The sequence below is a fragment of the Meriones unguiculatus genome, chromosome 7 (genome assembly GCF_030254825.1).
Source record: "Meriones unguiculatus strain TT.TT164.6M chromosome 7, Bangor_MerUng_6.1, whole genome shotgun sequence".
Lineage (NCBI taxonomy): Eukaryota > Metazoa > Chordata > Mammalia > Rodentia > Muridae > Meriones > Meriones unguiculatus.
In genome coordinates, this window is record NC_083355.1 from 19,215,625 (window position 1) to 19,236,255 (window position 20,631).

Sequence of the window (20,631 nt, forward strand, 5' to 3'; positions counted from 1 at the left end):
AAGACAGAGAAAAATCTGTCTCAAAAAACCAACCCCCTTCCCGACAGAAAGTGCTACATACCCTCTTATCCCAACACCGTAAAGGGGAGGTAGGAGGCAGAGACAGAATTTCTTAGAAGCTGGTGGCTTCTTAGCCTGGCGCAGCCGCAGAAACAAGAGGGAGCCCGCTCAACAAAGCATGGAAGGCAAGAACTCCCCCCTGAGGGTAGTCTTCTTCACTTCCGCATGGCAGCATCGCAGACACAACCCCTTCAGACACACGCATACACACAAGCTCGATCAATCAATCGTCACAAAGCAGAAGAGTGAACAGATGCTGTCTCAGCTTCTGGTCAAATGTCTGTTCCTAGAAATACACACCTTCTCCGAACTAACCCAACCCCTCAGTTTCCTCTCCTTTCTCTTTACTGTCTTTCACCTTCCTAGCCCTCAAGGACTGAAGACATTAGCTTGCAAGCTTATCTCCTACTTCTACTCCCATTGTTCTCCACAGTTCTTAGTGGGTGGGGGATTGGGGAGGAGGGCCATGTTGTGGATGAACATGCTTTTGTTTTGATGCCAGGTGTAGGATGTGGGGCTGATTCAGACTGTCCACAGCGGCAAACTATTTGGTCTGGGAGGGGCCCTTTGCCAGCTGCAGATAGTTTAAATCTGAGGACTCTGCAGAAAGAATGCATGCCAGGGCCCAGAGAGGGAAGAGAGTTATGAGAAAGAAGCCTGCTGTTGCTTCCCCCCCCCAACCTCCGTCCCCCTTTGCCGCTCCTGATGGCTGTTATATTGCAGTTTGACAAGAAGGAGTTGGCGATCTCCTGAAATGAGGATTAAACTTGCCCTAAGGAACCTGATGACCCTAAACAGCAGGAAGTAGCTAAAAAGAACTCCACCCCTCTCCCCACTAACCTCCTTTCTCTCCTACCTGGTATTGGGGTTTTGGAAGGGATTGGGGTAGAGAAGGGAGGAAGAGGTATAATGAAGCAATAAATAAATAAATAGTATAAAAAATAATGCTAATAAGTGGCACCAAGCATGAGGTTCCAGCTGTGGGCACTAGTTTTTCAAATGCTACTTTATTTGGGGATTCCTTAAAGCTTATACCTCCCTTCTATCCTCCCAACCTCAGGTATGGGGTTTGGGGGGGACGAGGAGGAGAGGTTGTAAGGGAAAGGGGACATAGCCCTCTTTGTTTTTTCCTGCCGGGTAGGGTCATAGGATTCTTTAGGGGGCAATACCAACACCCACCATCAGGAAATCTAGAAATCCAGGGAACCAGCAAATGGCAAACAGAGCATCAGGACGAACCAGCAGCAAGCAGGGGCGCATTGCTCCTCTGGGCTATCCTATTCGTATCCCTCAAAGTCCTCAGCATTCAGCTAATACCAGCTGGCAGACAATTAACAGGTGTGGACAAACTAAAATTCCCCCACTTGGGATTATAACAAAAAACATTTTTACGTATCATAAACCAAAATGTCCACCACTGGGCCCAGCCAACAACAACTGGTAACAGGGCCAATGTAACCGCTGCCATTGTCTGTGGCCATCAGACTCCGGCTTCCTCATCCAGCTGCGGGGACTCACAACAGTAAGTCTCCAGGGAGTTTCCAGGCATCCGGACTCAGGGGCGATGCGTCATTGGCTCCCCTCATTCCGAAGCTCCCAGCTTCTTGGCTGAGCAACTTCTTAATGTCCTCTGCCTCCAGTGAGCAGATGGGACCATTCCAGCCTCATTTAAATTGTTTCCGAATTTGTCCTGGGTATTTGTCATACTAAAAATAAAAAAATCTACCTAGGCGGTGGTGGCTCCTACCTTTAATCTCCAGCACTTGAGAGGCAGAGGCAGGCAGATCTCCCAGTCCCGCGCCAGCCTGGTCTATAGAACATTAAAAACAAACTATAACAACAACAAAAAAAGTCTCACGTATCCAGGAGTGTGGGAGGGGAAGCCAGGGATATGATCAAGATACATTGTATATGTGTGTGAAGCTGTCAATGAGTAAATAAACTATTTTAAACTAAAAAAAAAAAAAAAAAAAAAAGTTATTTTGTACATAAATGTTTTATTTGCATGTTTGTCTGTGTACCAACCACAAACCTGGTACTTGGAGACGTCAGAAGAGCGTTTGGAAATGGGTGTGGTGGCGCATGCCTGTAATCCCAGCCCTCGGGGAGGCAGAGACAGAGCTCTGTGAGTTTGAGGCCAGCCTGGTCTACAAAGCCAGTCCAGGACAGCCTGCACAAGGCTACACAGAAAAAAAAAAAAAAAAACAAAAAAACAAACCTGTCTTGAAAAGCCAAAAAGAAAAAAGGTTGGATCCCCTACAGATGGTTGTGAGGCACCACCAGGTGGGTGCTGGGGATTAAACCTCTGTCCTCTGGATGAGCAGCAAATACATAAAAAGATGGGTGTGAGCTAGGTGTGATGTCGCATGCTTGTAGTCTCAGTACTGGGGAGGCAGAGGCAGGTGGATCTCTGTGAGATCGAGGCCTGCCTGCTCTACAGAGTTCCAAGATGGGCCCAATGGCTCATGCCTTTAATCCCAGCATTCAGGGAGGTATATCTCTGTGAGTTCAAGGCCAGCCTGGTCTAAAAAGTGAGTCCAGGACAGGCAAGGCTACATAGAGAAACTCTGTCTTGAAAAAACATTAAAAAAAAAAAAAAAGAAAAAAAAAAAGCTGCATCTGTCAAACAAACAACTCCCCCTCCCGTTGCCAAAAGAAAAAAAAAGGGAATTACTTGGTAATACCTAATAATCAATATATTGTACATCCCTTTGTATGTGTGTTTGTGAATATTGCATGTGATGGCAAGAAGTTGCCATTAAAATGTTCCCTACAGCTTGATTTGTTGGTTGTGTGTGTATGTTATTTTTAACAAGGTCTCTCTCTATTTCCAGACAGGGTTTCTCTGTGTAACCTTGGCTGTCCTGGACTTGGGTTGTAGAACAGGCTGGCCTCGAACTCCTAGTCCCAGGTGGAGGATCACGCCCACCACACTCAGCTTTTACAAGGGTGCTGGCATCGGACCTCAGGTCAACCCGAGTTTCATCTCCAGAGTCCATGTAAAAGGTAAAAGCAGAGAGCCGACTCCAGGAAGTTACCCTCTGACCTCCGCGCGCACGTCATGGTATGCTGTGCTCCTCCCACCTCCTATGCACATCATTATAATAAGTAAAATTTAACATGCACACAAAACCCGGCTGCAACCTAGATGACCATTAACGGTAGGACAGATAAACTGTGCCGTACTTATGCAACGGAACCTTAAGTAATCTGCCAAATCATAGCCATGGAGATAGACCTTAGAATGCTTAAGACATTTGGAGGAAAGTATTGTCTGAGTGAGCTTGTTAGATACTGGAAACATTTTTGTATGTGTGCATATATAGCTTTCCACGGCACCTGTAATTCCAGCTTCAATAAAGACTTATAATTATTTACACTTACATACTTATAATTCCACCCTCTGAGCGCATACACTCATATACAGATACACACATATCCATAAATAAAAAAATGAATCTTTTGAAAGTTTATTTTTCTTCGTGTAACAGAATTCAACTACTGTATTTTGCTTAAAGCATTCAAGGAACTTCCTGAGAGCCTGGGTTTGGACTGGGCAGCCCAGAGAATGGCTGCAGCCAAGTACAGAGCCCAGTCAGGGCTGCCGTCCCTCGCTAGCTGGGGTTATGGGATGCCAAGGCTGGACTCCAAGGCAACTGCCAGCAAGCTGGGAAGAGGGAGGAGACAAACGGAAATGGGCAAAGAATAAGGGCCAAGGGCGAGTCTTTCTCTCTGTGCCTGTAGAGCAAAGCTCGGACCCAGGACCTCACCGGTAACCCAACATAGGTAAAGAAGCCACATGGCCTCCAAGCGGGAAAGGGGCCAGCCATGATTTTTGCTGCCCAAGGAATCAATGATGATAGTCCCTGTGAGTCATGCCCATCCTGTTTTATTCCAAAGCACTTTACCGAAAAGCCCCTTGGCCCAGCCAAGAAGTTCAGGGCAAGGAGCCAGAATACCTGCATTCCAGATCTGTCCGTGGAGCTTTCAGAAGTTCGTCGGGGTGGGCCTCTCTAGTTGAAAAACTGTGGTCATCGTCATGTGGAGAGATAAAGCTTTACATACATCATCTCACTCAACCCTCCAATCCCTGATGAGGAAGGGGATTCCCACTCTAAGTATACAGACATGGAAATGGCATATGGTTAGCATAGAATTTGTCCAAACTCACACAGTATTAAAAAGCTGGGGTGAGATGAGGCAGGGGAAAGCACTAGAGATGGCTCAGTGGTTTATAGAGCACTTGCTGCTCTTCCAGAGGACCTGGGTTCACTTCCCAGCGCCACACGGCAGCTCACAACTGTCTGTAACTTCAGTTCCAGGGAATCTAACATCCCCACGCAAACACACACGCTGGCAGAACACTAACGAATATAAAATAAATAATTAAAATAAAACGAAAGTTTAGGTAGGAAAAAAGAGTGGGTAGTCTGCAGTCAACAGTGTATGTCAGGCTGGCCCTGAACTCACAGTGATCCACCTAGCGCTCTTAAGCACTGGGATCAAAGGCATGGGCCTTCAAGGCTGACACCTGGACCCCTTAGAGAGACAAGATCCCCGTTCCCGGACCCCCCCAGCCCCAGGGTCTCTTGCCTGCTCAGTGGTAGGATTTAAGGCAAATGCCACCACTGCCCAGACACCTGGGTCTTTTAAATCTAAGTTTTTTTTTTTTTTTTTTTTTTTTTTTTTGTGAGACAGGATATCTACAGAGATATAACCTTTGGCTGTCCTGGAACTCACTCTGTAGACGACGCTGGCTTTGAACTCAAAGAGATCCACCTGCCTCTGACTCCTGAGTGCTCGGATTAAAGGCACATGCCACCACTGCCAGGCCGGACCTTTTTTTTTTTTTTTTTTTTTAATAAAAAGTAAAATATTAAAATTCCAGCACTCAGCTGGCAGAGTGGATATCTGTGAGTTCAAGGCCAGCCTATACTAGAGAGCAAGTTCTAGGGAAGTCAGGGCTAGACAGAAAAACCTTGTCTCAGAAACAAATAAATAAAATAAAAAATTGAGAACAGACTCTTCAGCAGGCCTTCCAAGCAATGGGCCTTGAAGCCTAAACTTCGTTAATTATCGTGGTCGGGGTACCTCGCCTGCGTGCTGTGCCTCTAAAACCGGCCACATCAGACTTCTCACTTCATGCCACGTGGCAAAAGTGAGATGTGGGAAGTCCTGGGAAAGGAGTCTCCTTTTTCCCAGGAGACAAGAGGAATTACACCCGCGGCTACACCGTGGATGGGGAAGGCAGCGTGCCAAGGAACAGCCCAAAAGAGAGCGCGCGACCCGGCTGGCTGCGAGGCGAGCAACAGCGGCGTTATTGTGGGCAGCTCCAGGAGCAATGGCACCAACCATGCGTGGGCTGGCCTCCTGCCTCCCGACCTCTAACGATATCCCTTCCGCCGAGCAGGGGAGGCCGGAGAGCGGACCTGCCGGAGGGTGGAAGGCCGGAGGTGCTGCCGGGCCGCGGGTCCTGCCCGAGGCCCGGGGCGCCCGGCTCTCCACCGCCGCCCGCGGCCTGCTTTCTCGGGGCTGGCCGAGCCTTTTTGACAGGCTGATTGCGGAGAGGGGATTGGCTGATCCAGGCGTGACGCCGGTAACAACAAAGGTGGAGTTGGAAGAAATTAGATTAAAGGAAAGGAGGAGAAAAAAAAAAAAAAAAGAAATTAGAGGGGGAGCTAGCAGGCGGCTGGAGGCAGAGAGCGCAGGGAGACGCGCGAAGCTCCGTTCCCGGTCCCCCCCCAACCCCAAGCTCTCGCACGAACGCGCCGGGGATCTCGCTCCAAACCCCAGCCCGGCCGCGGCCTAGTGACGGAAGCCGGGGACGGAAGGGCCGGCCGCTCCGCCAACCCCCACGGACACCCTCCCGCGACCCGGGGGAGAACTTTCCGCTCTAACTCCTCCGGGGTGCGCACCGACAGCCCCGAGAGAGCCGCTCGGGAACCGAGAAGGCCCGTGCGGGGCACCGGGACCGAGCGAGGCGGGGAGCCAACCCCCGGGTGGCTCTTGGCGCTGAAAACCTAGGGGCGTCCTTTTTTAATTATATTTTTTTAAATTTTTTTTCACCCCCGTTTTCGTAACACCTTCTCCCCCCACCCCACCCCGCTTTAGCTTCAGGGTTGCAAAAGCAAAGCAATAAAAAGGGGGAAGAAAAAAAAAAAAAAGCAGCAAGCTGCGCACACACACAGACACACACCAGCGGCGACAGGGGAGAGTTGGAGGAAAAAAAAAAAAAAGGAAAAAAAAAAAGCAAGCGCAGGCGAGGAGGCAGGAGACAGCGGGGATGGAGCAGTGGGAGCCGGAGCAGCCAGCCTCGCGGATCCCCCCCTCGGCCTCGAGCCGCCTCGCCCGCCCCGGCAGGAGAGCGAGGAGCCGGGCGAGCAGATGGAGCGGAGCTCGCTCTAGGCAGCTGGCTCGGCCGGAGACTGGAGGAGCCGCCAAGCGACCGGCTGATTGGAAGAGAAGGCGCAGAGCGATGGAGGCGGGGGTAGGAGGACGATTTCTCTGCGGGGACTGGCGGCGGCGTCCACGCCCGGGTCGGGCGCTGCAGAGCTTGGCTGGCTTTCAACCCGCGCTCGGGAGGCTCCGGCCCCGCGCCACCCCCGCCCCCAGCCCCGCCGGCGGCCCCGCAGGTGAGTGCGAGCTGGGCGCAGGAGAGGAAAGGAAAAAAAAAATAACAAAAAAAAACCCAAAAAAACAAAAACCAAAAAAAGAGCCAAATGTCGAAATCGAAAAACACGTCTAGCCTCGGAGGAGGGGGAGAAAAAAAAAAAAAACAGAAAAACAATTTTTTTTCCTTTCCTTCCCTTATTCCTTTTTTTTTCTTCCTTTCCCCCTTTTTTTTTAACTTCTCCGCGCAGCCCCCGAGAGCGGTGGGAGGGAAGGGGTGAGGCCGAGGCGCCCGGAGGAGGCGGAGGGGCCAGGCGAGGCCGGGGACGGCCCGGGAGGCGGCGGCGCCGAGGCGGCTCTGACGGGCGAGCGCTCGGAGCGGCGCCGCGCTGCGCCGAGGCGGGCGGGCGGGCGGGCGGAGCGGGGCGGGCGGAGCGCGGCGCGTGGGGCTCGCCATTAGCCGTCGCTCCGCTTCGCCATCTCGGGCTTTGTCTGGAGACTCGCCGCCCCGGCGTCGGCAGCTGCGGCTCGGCCCTCCCGCCCCGCCGTGCCGCCGAGGCGCCCCCCCGGCGCTCGCCAGCACCCACACGCTCGGTAAGCGGAGCCCCGGGGCCGCGGGCTTCGGGGGGGAAGAGGGCTTTGCTCGCTCTCCGTGCTCCACGCGCCCGGGGAGAGGCCCGGGGAAGCCGCGCCGGGCTGGATTGAACCGGCTCCCGGGGGGCGGCCGTGAGGAGGACCGAGGGGGTGGGTGGTGTGGGAACGACTCTTGTTGTTCGGTTTCGGGGACCGGGAGCCCCGTTTGAACTTTCCACGGGCGCCGGTGGGGCGCCGAGGGGACCGACCGCGGGGTAGGCGCCGAGACCTCGCGCCGCGATCGGGGAGCGTGAGGCGGGCCCCCGAGCCTGGCGGCCGCGCTCTGGGGTGGGGTAGGGGCACCAGGGGTGGTCGGTAGCGTCGGTTCTCGGAGGCGGGAGAGGGGCCGGGAGACCGAACCTGGAAGAGAGCTACGGAGCCAGGGCCGCCGGCGCCCGCCAGGCTCGCCGGGCTCCCTCTCCGCCGCCGCGCCTCGGCCCTCCCTCCCGCCCGCCCGCCCGCCGCCGGCCGAGCCTGCCAGTTCCCTCGCGGGGCTGGCCAGGCCGCTCCCGCCGCCCGCCCCGGCTCGCAGCACCGCCGCCATCCGGGCGGCTGCGTGTCTCCCTAACCCCGGCCCCCCCCCTTCCCCGGCGGCGGCAGCCACAGCAGCAGCCGCCGCCGCCGCCACTACCACCACCACCCCCCTCCCCTCCTTCCTTGCCTCCGCCTCGGCCGCCCGGGTCCCCCCAGCGCCCGCCCCTCCTCCCAGCTGCCCCCCGCGGAGCCCGCCCGGGCAGGCTGTGGGAGGGAGCGGAGCCGGCGAGGCGGGCGGGCGGGCGCTCGCTCCCCGGGGGTCGGTGTGCGCTCTACGGGGAAGGACGCGCTCGCTGCCCCGCTTCTCCCGCTCCCCCCACCCCTCCTCCCGCGCCTCACTCCTCCCTTCTCCCTCCTCCTCCTCCCCGCTCCGGCGGCGGAGGCTGCTGCTGCGGCGGCGGCGGGGGGTGTGCGAGCTGAGGCCGGGGCCGGCGGGCGGGCGGGCGGCGGGCGGGCTGCCTGCAGGCGGAGGGCGCTGTGCTTTGTGCTTTTCGCCGCGAGGAGCAGCAGGCAGCAGCCACAGCCGCCGCCGCCGCCACAGCAGCAGCAGCAGCAGCAGCCGCCGCCCCAGCGCCGCCGCCGCCGCGCCCGGAGGAGGAGCCGCTGCCGCCGCGGGAGGGAGTTGCGGCTGTGCCCGGCCGAGCGGGGGAGGGCGCCGCGCTCAGAGCCGGGAAGGGAGCCGCCGGAGCGGGGAGCTCAGAGGCCGCGCTGCGCCGGGTAACCGAGGCGGCGGAGGACGCGCGCCGGGGCCGGGGCCGGGGAGCGAGCCGCGGCAGGCGCCGGGCCGACCGGGGCACGGGGAAGGGCGCCGGGGCGGGAAGGGCAGGAAGCGAGGCCCCGAGCGGAGGAGCCCGCGCTTCTCCGGCCGCCGGAGGGGGCGGCGGGGCCCGGGAGCGCAGCGCCCCCGCCTCGCGGCCGCCGTCCTCCCGCCCTCTGCTTGGCTCCGCTCCCCGGAGGCCGGGGCGGGGGCGCCGGCAGGGCTGGGCCGCAGACTCGGGGAGGAGGAGGAGGCCGTTCCCGCCGCGGTCGCGCCTCTGCGCCGGGCTTCTTCCGTGCGAATCGGGAGGTAGCTGGGCGGCGGCGGCGGCGTCTCCGGCCCCGGGGTGGCTCGGGGGCGGGGGACAGGCTAGGCCGCTTCTCTCCGGCTGCTCGCCTGCGCGGACGGGCGGGGACCGCGTTGGTGAGGCCGGGAGGGGGGAGCAGCGGGAATCCGGATCTGGTCCCCGGGGGCGGTGCGGCCGCTGCGCTCCCGGGCTGGCGGCGGCTGCGCTGCGTCCGGGTCCCCGCCGGGTTGCGGAGGCGGGGGGAACCGGCCGGGGGGAAGCGGGAGGAGGAGACTGGGGCGCGTGCCCGTTCTCGTGCCCGCGCGCGCCCTTTACCCGCCCTTCCTCCCCCGCCCTCCAGCCTGGGGCCTCCCCGGGGCGGGCGCTCAACGAGGAGGCGGAGGAGAATTTTTTTTTTTTTTTTTTTTTTTTTGGCCCGGGTGGGGGAAGGAGACCGGAGGGCGGGCGCTAGCTGCACGCGGGAGCTGGGAGCAGTCTCTCGCGTGGGCAGGGGAGGGCGCATGCGGCGCAGCCTGACTGTAAAGGCTGGGGCCTGGGGCAGGAAAGAGGGGTTCGGGTTCACTCCTACACCCACCGATGAAGTCTGTGAGCCTCCTGGTGGAGGCTTGCTGAGCCTGTGGACCTATGCCCCCTCCCCTTGTGGGAGGGGGTGGGATAGAAAGCCCCCTCTACTCTCAGCCTACCTGAGTGGATCTGGTGTCTTCTTCGAAAGGGTGAGGTGGCTTTGACCCCGGGTTGCCCGGCCAGCGCGACCGAGGAGGTGGCTGGACAGCTGGAGAATGAACGGAGAAGCGGACTGCCCCACAGACCTGGAAATGGCCGCCCCCAAAGGCCAAGGTAAGGGCCCCACAGCTTCAGCTCTCTATAAACTTGTCCTTTCTCACACATGAACTCAACAGCTTCTAAAAGGTTCCTCTAGGCTGTGGTCTGTGTCCTGGGAGAGGGGGTCTTAAGTTTTACCCAGTCAGTCATCCATCAGTGAGGGTTTGGCCAAATCCAAACTACTTGGTCTTAACCTTAGAACTTTTGGTTTCTGTTTTTTGTTTGTTTTTGTGTTTTGAGGTCCCAGGTAGCCTGAAGTAGGGATAGGGGAAGATTGTTGTCAGAGGCAGGTTAGAAGTTGGGGAGGAGTATTTTGGTGGGTTAGTGCCCCAAGCGTAGGAATTACATAGATGACTAGATCCCTCTTCAGTAAATGTCTGTGAAGTGGAGGGTAGGATGAAGCTGAGCATCTGGGCAGTGCTTGTGAGATGTTAGTGGAGAGAGGATTAAAGGTCCATGTGACCCTCTCTGCCGAAACCCTGGCCCAGGTTACCAGATGCAAATGAAAGTCAAGAGCTCTTTTGCATCCTGGCCGTGGATTCCCCCAGCTCAGCTTCCAGGGCAGCCACCTTCCAGAGAGGCTCCGAGCTGCACTTTAGCAGCTGCAAACAATTGGCCTGAGATGCCCTTTTGCCTTCCTGAGGAGTTGGGCCAAGATGCCTGGCAACTTGGAATTCTGGGGTTCTCCAGAGTGCAAGGCCCTGAGAACTTTGCCCACCCGCATGCCTCTCCTCAGAGCTGCTGTGTGTGGCTCTAGGGTCTGAATTCCAACTTTCTTAATGGCCAGAAAAAGTCTCCTTTGGTCTTCCTTGAAGGTGATGGAATGTGTGTCTTTAATTTTGGTCTCCATCTATGCCGGGGAGACAACTTCAGGGGGTACCTTATTGCCCACACCCCAGCCTCAGGCAGGCCCTGCATGCTTGTGATACCTATGTAGACCCTGACCACATTTGGATACGTTACTTCCCTGCTTCGCGCCTTTTCTGATGAGCCTTTTATCCACAGGGCCCCAAATTACTGTAGCTTCACTCAAAGAGGGGCCCATGGCAGCCCTAGCGTGTTAGAAACGATAGCTTTGGGGTAAGCAAGACATGACTTCCAGTGTAGCCCAGTGTGGCGGTGTCTGGTCCAGGGTCCCCGCCCTAATCTCATGTGGCCACAGTTATTTTTTTTTTAAGGCTGAGCAATGCCTAAGGAAAAAGGCAGTAATTCAGATGAGTACCCAGGCTGGGTAACAGATCAGGAGAATAGCGTGAGCCAGGTGTGACGACGTCTCTCATGCCTCACAGACCGCTGGTCCCAGGAAGATATGCTCACTCTGCTGGAATGCATGAAGAACAACCTTCCATCCAACGACAGCTCCAAGTTCAAGACCACAGAGTCACATATGGACTGGGAAAAAGTTGCGTTTAAGGATTTTTCAGGAGATATGTGCAAGCTCAAATGGGTGGAGATTTCTAACGAGGTAACTGATTCCCGCTCTTTGACACATGTCAATATGTATCTACGTGTATTTTTATCTCAGAGAAAATGGGGAAAGCGAGGCGAACCTGTCACATTGGCTAGGAATTCACATGTTCATCTCTCAGCTCTAATTCATGCCTTACGGGGGAGGGGGGGAATGGGGTGATAGTAACGGCCTAGAGCTCACAGCTCTACCACGGTCTTGGTGGCCGTGAATACTTACAGCTTTGGACTTCTGTTGCCCAAACTGCTCTAAGGATTGAGTGAGGTGGGGGTACAGAAGCTACATTGAAATCAGTCCATCCTCAAAAACAAAAGAAACAACCAGGTCGCCCTCGCCTTCAATCCCAGCACTCTGCAGGCAGGCGGATCTCTGATTTCAGGGCCAGGCTGGTTTACAGAATGAGTGTGAGAGGACAGCCAAGACTATGCAGAGAAGCCCCTGTCTCAAAACAAAACAAAACAACTCAAAAAAAATCACTCGTGACCGCCCTTAGGTGTGTCCCAGCTGCTTGGGCCTCTGCGGCGGGCATGAGCTGGTGCTTCTGGGTCACAAGTTGCCTGTGGTGTAGGCTGTTGGTTTGTCTCCTCCTCCAGTGGACTCGGTGTGGCTGAGAGCAGCAGTAACCCTGGGAAAGGAGGCTACACTGTGGAGTGCCGTTTCCCGATTTCCCTTCTTGTCTCCTTGCTTCCAGGTGAGGAAGTTCCGTACCCTGACAGAACTGATCCTTGATGCTCAGGAACACGTTAAAAACCCTTACAAAGGCAAAAAACTCAAGGTGAGTTACCAGGAGGAGAAGCACAGGGCTCGGGGAAGAGCTCTCTAAAGGCTGGGTGGGATCTAACCCCGCTTTGCTTTGTCCCAGAAACACCCAGATTTCCCAAAGAAGCCTCTCACCCCTTACTTCCGCTTCTTCATGGAGAAGCGGGCCAAGTATGCGAAACTGCACCCCGAGATGAGCAACCTGGACCTGACCAAGATTCTGTCTAAGAAGTACAAGGAGCTTCCAGAGAAGAAGAAGGTGGGGGGAGGGGGCCTCTGTTGGGGGAGGGCAGAGGTGCATTCAGGTGGGAGCAGCTGGCGTGGGTAGGTCAGTGGGGGGAGGATAGGGGTGTCATTGCGGCAAGGCGTGGCCTCCTTGGAGGCTGCCCGTGGTTATCTGTCCCCTCCTGGGCTCACGCATGGTCAGTTAGGCCTCTGCAGAGGACAACCTGGAAGACTTTCATGCTGCTCTTGTGGCCCACAGCCAAACATGCACACTCAAGCATACTCCCTGTCAATCTAGGCAGCAGTCCTCTCCATACTTGAGTAGATGAGAGACCCCAGGAAGGGGGAATGATTGGTTGATTGGCCTGATCTTTGCGAGCAAGAAATTGGGGCACAGGGATGCTGAGACTCTTGGGTCTTACCACTAACAATGCAGGAGCACATTTGCGTTTGGAACCTCTGACGCCTTCCAGTGCTCTTCTCCCCGCCACATCACAGCAACGAGCTGCTTCCCTAGGTACAAGGGCACATTGTTCCTCCCCGCCTCGGGCTGCTCCGTAAAGAAATGGGCTGCTCCGTAAAGAAATGGGCTGCTGTTTAGATTATCAGGGACACTTCCCTTTAGGTAAAAGTTGTCCAGATCTCCTGGGCAGAGATGGGTAAAGCCAGAGACAGCTCAGGAGGTTCCCTGGAAGACAGGAAAGCAAAGTAATACTAAAGGGAATTGAACATGTAAAGAAAAAAAAAATCAGATGGGATGAGGAGAGTACTGAACACAAAGAGGAGATAGTGGTGATGAGGCCAGTCGAGGATTGACATGAATGAAGGACAGCAAGGTCCAAAAGATGCACACTGGAGGGCAGAGGACAGAAAGTTGTACAAAGCAAGCTCCTCAGAAATGGCATCAGCTGACATACCAGGTAGCCATTTTTTTGAATTATCTGTCTGAGCACTCCTATGCCCTTGTTGCTAAATCCAAAATGGAATAGGCTTGGTTGGGAAAAACTAGCTGCCTGTGGCCGATACCCAAAGTCTACGTGAAGCGTGAACTGCCAGAGCTGCAGTTGACCCCATGGGCGAGGACTTGGGACCATGACTACACACACACCACCGAACCCCTGAGGGATGAGAGGGAGAGGCTAAGAAACAGATTCAGGGAGGGACAGAGAAACTGAGTGGAGAAAGCTTTAGCGAGGGCACACTGATCTGTGCCTGTCTTACCGACTGTTGCTGAGTGGCTGTGTTTGGGCCTTCAGGTAAGTCACTTCACTCCTCCTGATTTGGGGTCTAGAGGGTGAGCCAGAACTTTGAGATGCCTTTTAGTTCCAAAAATTTGGCTGAGGTGGCTTGAGATTGCCCCGAGGAAGCTGTGCTCTCTTTCTGGTTTTCATTGGGAAGCATGAGAGAAATGAGCTGCCTCTTGTTGTACCTGATGCTTCTTACAAGGAGGGGGTTGGGGTCTGGTTCCTTTGTGAGCCTCTGGTCCCTTCCAGTGCTGTGGTGATCCTCTAGGACAGGGAGAAAGGAAGGGGAAGTGGATATTGCTAGAGAGCAGAGTTCCTGAGGAAAGAGGCTGGGGAAGGAAGGAGGGGTTCTAAAAGAGCCTGGGGCTCCAAGAGCCTAGAGGAAGGAATCAGAGGCAGGAGGGGGGATAGTGACCCAGAATACGAGGAATACTGGAGACCCAGAGCTGATAGCTGGGGAAGAAACACCAAATTCAGGACATGTGTTGGAATGTGATTTGCGTTGGAAGAACTTATTTTCCTTCAACAATTCCTTAGAAGCAGAATTTAGCCTTCCTGGTGCAGTTAGCCACCCTAGAGGGGACAGACCAACATCAGCTGCCAATAGAGGGTCGGGAAGAGGGAGCAACAGCAGCAAGAGAAAGGGGTGGGTCGTCCTGGCCTCTTACTGTTCAGCTGGTGGGGGATACAATGTCTCCCAGCTTCTGGGACATTCTGTATTAAATGAAAAGACATGATTGGGTGTTTGGAAGGCCCGCTGTAAGTCCCCCTGGCTAATTGTCACCGGGCCTAAGGTGTGCTCAGCTCACAGATGCCATACATCCAAAATCATAACAGGAGGCCCGGCAGTCAGGAGGGTGGCTTTTCTAGATCTGGGTCAGTCGGCCTTGGGTCCTGGATGACCCCATCCCCTCCTCCCCTCAGATGAAATATATTCAGGACTTCCAGAGGGAGAAACAGGAGTTCGAGCGAAACCTGGCCCGATTCAGGTAAGGCAGAGGAGGGCCATGGGGCGCTGGGTGTGGTAGGATGAGCATCCTGGCTGGAGACTAGAACTGACCGTCCGTGAAACAGGGAGGTCTTGTGTAGATTCTAGACTGTCAGGCTCAGGGGCAGGTTGCCAGCCGCCGACTTCCACTGAGCTCCCGCAGGGAAGGCCTGAAAGAAAGGCTTGGCTTGGGCAGCTAGCTGGGGTCCGCCGTAGCAGTGTCCCCTGCTGACCCTTGCTCTGGTCCCCTGGCTAGGGAGGATCACCCCGACCTTATCCAGAATGCTAAGAAGTCGGACATCCCCGAGAAGCCCAAAACTCCCCAGCAACTGTGGTATACTCACGAGAAGAAGGTGTACCTCAAAGTGCGGCCGGATGTGAGTGTCTGGCCGAGGGGGAGAGGGAGCGGAGGGCACACGGCGGTGGCAAGGGGGGAGCCGCGCCGGGTGGCTGGGGACGGTACAGGGGAGCAGGAGAGGAGGCCCCTCCCCAGGGGGGGTTGCATGGACAGGGCCTGGGCCAGCTGGCGTGTGAATGGGTGTGTGTGTGCGCCTGTCCCTCGCACCGAGGTGGATCCCGCCTCTCCACCTTACCCTCCTGGCCCTCGGTGGACACTTGTGTGACCGCCTGTGGCCCGAGGGGGCGGGGCCTCTGTGCCCCTCACCCCCCTCCCCTGCCCCTGGCTGCCTGTGTGTGTCTGACGGCTTTTGGTTTGCAGGCCACTACGAAGGAGGTGAAGGACTCCCTGGGGAAGCAGTGGTCTCAGCTCTCGGACAAAAAGAGGCTGAAATGGATTCATAAGGCCCTGGAGCAGCGGAAGGAGTACGAGGTTAGGCTTCCGCTGTGCTCCTCCCCATCCGGCTCTTCACGAGCCTCTGCCCTCTGACGTGGGCCACCGCACTCTGCGGGTGGCAGCCATTCCTTGACCCTCTGTTGAGGGAGGGGCCTGTTGGGCCCCTCACCTCCGCCCCTACCATTTTACAATTCCCCGTCCCACGGAGAGATCTCAGGCTAGGGCAGAGCAGGGCACCATACCGCAAATGACACAGCAGGCACACAGACACACGGCCATCCCCAGCTTTGCTCCCTGCCTTCCCTCCCCAGCGGCTCTCCCCCCTTATGGTGTCCCAGCTAACCCCACACCCCGTTACCCTCCGCTCCCCTACCTCCCTCTGCAGGAGATTATGCGTGATTATATCCAGAAGCATCCCGAGCTAAACATCAGCGAGGAAGGCATCACCAAATCTACCCTCACCAAGGCCGAGCGCCAGCTCAAGGACAAGTTCGACGGGCGACCGACCAAGCCGCCTCCGTGAGTGGCGCCCTGGGTGGGTGGGCGGGCAAGTGCGCGGCCAGGGAGCCGGGCGGGTGAAGAACTCGGACCCGGGTTGGGCAGCAAGAAGGCCTTGCTCATGGGTGTGCCTTCTGAATTTACTAGGAACAGCTACTCCCTGTACTGTGCAGAGCTCATGGCCAACATGAAAGATGTGCCCAGCACGGAGCGCATGGTGCTATGCAGCCAGCAGTGGAAGCTGCTCTCCCAGAAGGAAAAGGATGCTTATCACAAGAAATGCGACCAGGTGCGAAGGGCAGGGGCCAGGCCTCCCGTAATCTTTGGGTCCTGTCTTGGAGTTTCCAGCATGAGGTTTGCCCCAGCCAGGCTATTACTCAGTGATTACATGGGCCCTGGACACCTGCTTTCAGCCTGTGCAGTGTTTAGCATCCGTGTCTGTCAAAGGACACAGCTCAGGCCTCTTGTCAGCCATCTTCAGGGGGTGAGAAGGTTACACCCAGTCCCTAGGGGCCTGCTGAGGATGACTGCCCTGTGTAATGGAGGCTATCCCCAACTGACTGAGTCCCCTTACTTTTCTAGAAAAAGAAAGATTACGAGGTAGAGTTGCTGCGGTTTCTGGAGGTGAGTAGCTTGGCAGACCGAGGGCGCGTTGGGCGGGCGGTCTTGTCTGAGGAGCCCGCCTGCTGCAGCCCTTTGCCCTTCTTCCTGCCCAGAGCCTGCCCGAGGAGGAGCAGCAGCGGGTCCTTGGGGAGGAGAAGATGTTGAACATGAATAAAAAGCAGACCACCAGTCCAGCCTCCAAGAAGCCTTCACAGGAAGGCGGCAAGGTGCGCGCCGCACACGGCCAGAGGGGGTTGGGGGCCCCCCAGGAGATCGAGGCTAGTGGTAATTGTGCTTCTGACCCTCTCCCTGCTTCCCTTAGGGTGGCTCCGAGAAGCCCAAGAGGCCGGTCTCTGCCATGTTCATCTTCTCAGAGGAGAAGAGAAGGCAGCTGCAGGAAGAGCGGCCGGAACTCTCAGAGAGTGAGCTGACCCGCCTGCTGGCCCGCATGTGGAACGACTTGTCGGAGAAGAAGAAGGTCGGTCGGGCCTTGGAGAGCACAGCACCGATCTCCCCTTAAGGGCCGCCCGGGTCGCCCCCGCGGGTGCAGCGCACGCGTGTGCCAGGGCTCGGAGGCTGGGGGCGGGGGTAGGAGCCCAGAGAGCGGGAAGGCGGGAAGCTGGGAAGCTGTCAGCTGGGGTGCTGGGCTTCCTTGGAGGGCAGCCCCGTGGTGGGGCGGAGCCTGCAGGACATCCGTGCTGCCCGGGGCCCCGCCCTCCTAACCAGCAGCGCTGGGCTTAGCGCGCCCCCTAGGGGCAGCCCGTTTACTGACACCCGTGACTTTCCTATAGGCTAAATATAAGGCCCGGGAGGCTGCCCTGAAGGCACAGTCAGAGAGGAAGCCAGGCGGGGAGCGCGAAGATCGGGGCAAGCTGCCCGAGTCGCCTAAGAGAGCGGAGGAAATCTGGCAGCAGAGTGTCATCGGAGACTACCTGGCCCGATTCAAGGTTGCAGGGAGTGGGAAAGGATTATTAGTTTGTACCCTCCAGTAACAGAACCCCTCCTACAGCCGATGCCCCTGGTTTGTGCCTTAGAATGACCGAGTGAAAGCCTTGAAAGCCATGGAGATGACTTGGAACAACATGGAGAAGAAGGAGAAGTTGATGTGGATTAAGAAGGCAGCAGAAGACCAAAAACGATATGAGGTAGGAAGGACCAGAGCCGCCTGCTTTCGTGTAAAGGTGCTGGGTGCTGGGCCAGAAGTGCCAGCTTTGGTTGGGATCCTGAGTTAGTCTGTTAACTTCTTGCCTGTCGTAGGCTAGGTGGGAGTCGAGATATAGCCTCTTGGGTGGTTCCTGAGGGACATAACTTCAGTTCAGAAAGCCATTTTAAAATAGTCCAGCTTGCCTTAACCTCTGGAGTGTTGGGGTTAAAAGTCAGAGCCCAGGCAGTTTCTCCCCTGACCCTGGTTGGAAATGTGGATGTGAATGGGACCTTCCCACGTCTCTCCACAGAGAGAGCTGAGTGAGATGCGGGCCCCTCCAGCCGCTACGAACTCTTCCAAGAAGATGAAGTTCCAGGGAGAGCCCAAGAAGCCGCCTATGTGAGCCCAAGGCTGGGGCCTGTCCTGGTGAGGGCAGGACTGGACGGGGGGGCTCGCTTAGGACCCTGACGGACCGTCCTGTGCTACCCCACCCCACAGGAACGGTTACCAGAAGTTCTCCCAGGAGCTGCTGTCCAACGGGGAGCTGAACCACCTGCCGCTGAAGGAGCGCATGGTGGAGATCGGCAGCCGCTGGCAGCGCATCTCCCAGAGCCAGAAGGAACACTATAAAAAGCTGGCCGAGGAGCAGCAGAAACAGTACAAGGTGCACCTGGACCTCTGGGTCAAGGTGAGGAGAGGGCAGAGGAGCCTCGGAAGGGAAAGGGAGGCCTCGTACTGGCTGGCCTGCATTCATAGCTTTCTTCAGTGACTTGGAAGCCCTGCAGGGCAATGGGCACTGTCACTTTCAAAGCTGAGGAAGCCAGGTTGCATAGTTAGTAGAGAATTCAAGCCAACTGCGTTTCCTTTCTTCCAGCCAGGACCAGGTCCTGGCTAGGCTGTCAGTCTCCGGTGTCTCCACTGCTTTGAACAGTCAGGGATGTACAGGGAGGAGACTTGCCTGTCACTCAGATAGGTTGAAAGACCCAGAGAGATGGTGGGAATTCTGTGTTCTAGAATTTTGTCAGTCTCTGTCACCTCTTCAATGGCTCAAAGACTGGGGTCCGGGTGGGGTTGATGCTAGGCCTTGGAAATCGTGGGGAAGCTTTGGAGTGTGGGAAACCTTGAGTGTGGAGCTATGATCTGGACATAGCAGTTGGGGGAAATTACTATGGAAACTGTCTGGCAGTTCGGGCTAATTCAAGAGAAGGGCGCTTGTGACAGAGTTGAGCTGTGTTCTGAGCCCCTGGGACCTCTGCAGGGACCCAGAGTATGGGAGGCTGAGTGATGGTACGTGAATGAATGTCAGCGTATGTAGCCAGCAATAGTGTGGGGTAGGCTCTGACTCAGCTCCTCTCTCTCCAGAGCCTGTCTCCTCAGGACCGCGCAGCGTACAAAGAATATATCTCCAATGTGAGTGAGAGCAGGGCAGTGGAGGGGGGAGGCTGGAGGGACACTGCAAGGGCTGGAACTCACTGCTATGCCCTTCCCTTTCCCATCCTTTCCGGTAGAAACGTAAGAACATGACTAAGCTTCGAGGCCCAAACCCCAAGTCTAGCCGGACCACCCTGCAGTCCAAGTCGGTAAGGAGCCCCTCCAAAGATGGGTGGGTGTCTTTGGCACAGTGGATGTCATCCGGATACTGATGTGTCTCCGTACTTAACAGGAGTCTGAGGAGGAGGAGGATGAGGAAGATGAGGATGATGACGATGAAGAAGAAGAAGATGAGGATGAGAATGGGGACTCCTCTGAGGATGGTGGAGATTCTTCTGAGTCTAGCAGCGAGGATGAGAGCGAGGATGGGGACGAGGTGGGTAGGCAGAGCCTGGTGGAAGGGAGGGAGGACTGTGGACCAGAAGGGCGCCGTGGTGACAGCAGGTTCTTCATTCTCCCAGAATGAAGATGATGACGATGACGAGGATGACGACGAGGATGACGATGAGGATGAAGACAATGAGTCCGAGGGCAGTAGCTCCAGTTCTTCATCTTCAGGGGACTCCTCAGACTCTGACTCCAACTGAGGCTCAGCCTCTACCCTGGGCAGGCAGCCAAGGAGAGCCACTGCAGCGCTCACCTCCCCAACTGACCACCTTTGTCTCCCTATGTTCTGTCCCCTGTACCCACAGCCTCCCCCACTTTCTTTCTTTCCTTCTTTAACAAAAAAAAAGAAAAAAAGAAAAAAAAAATCAGTGGGGTTGGGAGGCTGCATGAGCCCAGGCTAGGACTCTGCGGCTTTGGAGTCATCAGTTCCAGGGGTTCTCCAGGGACAGCAACCATCAGACTGAGCCAGCACTGGACCGGCCCACCCGCCCCTCTTCTGCACTTGCCTTTCCGGCATGGACAATGGACCGGGGAGTTTGGGGGTGGGAGCGTGTCCTAAAGAGTTTGGTGAGGCCCTCCACACCTGTAGCCTGCATCAAGGTGGATGTTCAGGGTAGCCCTTCCTTTCCAGAGGGGCTTGCCGCCTGCACCCCCGCATTGAACTGGGGGGAGAGAAGGGTGCTGCCTCCAAGAAAGCAGGCAGTATCCATGTCCCTCTCCCCTGCCCCTGCAGGAAGGAGCTGCCTGGACCCATACGCAGGGGAGGGGCAGAGTGTTTTTTATATATGTGTATATATTTTTTTTTTAAGCTCTGAGCTGTCAACGAGACGTTTCCTACCGATCTTGGCTCCGTCTCTGTTGTCATTTCTGGGAGCGGGAGGGCTTTGGGGGGGGGGGGGTTGAGACTTACACGGTCTTGATATGCATAGGATGTGAATGAAGGGGAGGCTGTGTGTTTGGCGTGTGTGCGCATAAATGACGGCATGGATGCACCTGTGGGCACAGGAGTGCGAGAGTGTGTAAGGGAAGGGTCTGTCCTAGAACCTGCCTCCTTGTGAATGTGAAAAAAGGGTTGGCAAAGGCAGGGGAGACGGTGGCCCTGGCAGGAATGAGCCGAGGCTGCCTTCTCCCTGCAATCCTCCACTGTGCCTGCTCTCCACTGTGGAGGTCATGGGAACCACCCTGTGCTTCCTATACCAGTTTGCCTCTGCCAAGTCCGGGTTTCTCCCAGCTGCTTCGGGTCTGCGCTGTCCAACAGGAAAACAGTGGAGCAGATAATGGTGTGAGCCTTAAAGCTTTTCTTTAGAAAAAGTCTCCTGGCTGATCTGAGGACGTCGCTGGGCTTCAGGAAGTGTCCTGAGATCTTTCA

At 56.3% G+C, this 20,631-nt stretch overlaps 1 protein-coding gene across 6 annotated transcripts; it reads left to right on the top strand.

The window, feature by feature from the left end:
- The first annotated feature begins 6,267 nt into the window (after positions 1–6,267).
- On the top strand, positions 6,268–20,103 carry Ubtf (upstream binding transcription factor). Of its 6 annotated transcripts, none has more exons than XM_021642762.2 (21): positions 6,268–6,692; positions 9,613–9,737; positions 11,012–11,187; positions 11,882–11,965; positions 12,053–12,208; positions 14,343–14,407; positions 14,663–14,783; positions 15,125–15,235; positions 15,585–15,718; positions 15,845–15,986; positions 16,280–16,321; positions 16,414–16,527; positions 16,623–16,778; positions 17,092–17,247; positions 17,335–17,445; positions 17,755–17,843; positions 17,943–18,132; positions 18,807–18,854; positions 18,953–19,024; positions 19,108–19,251; positions 19,337–20,103. In XM_021642762.2, the coding sequence occupies exons 2-21, from the start codon at positions 9,680–9,682 to the stop codon at positions 19,460–19,462; spliced, it is 2,295 nt and encodes a 764-aa protein (XP_021498437.1). In that variant the 5' UTR covers positions 6,268–6,692; positions 9,613–9,679; the 3' UTR covers positions 19,463–20,103. The 6 variants fall into 6 exon arrangements, with proteins under 6 accessions (XP_021498437.1, XP_021498436.1, XP_021498435.1 ...); XM_021642761.2 differs by lacking the exon at positions 6,268–6,692 and adding an exon at positions 7,125–7,263; XM_021642760.2 differs by lacking the exon at positions 6,268–6,692 and adding an exon at positions 8,421–8,553.
- The last annotated feature ends 528 nt before the right edge of the window (positions 20,104–20,631 follow it).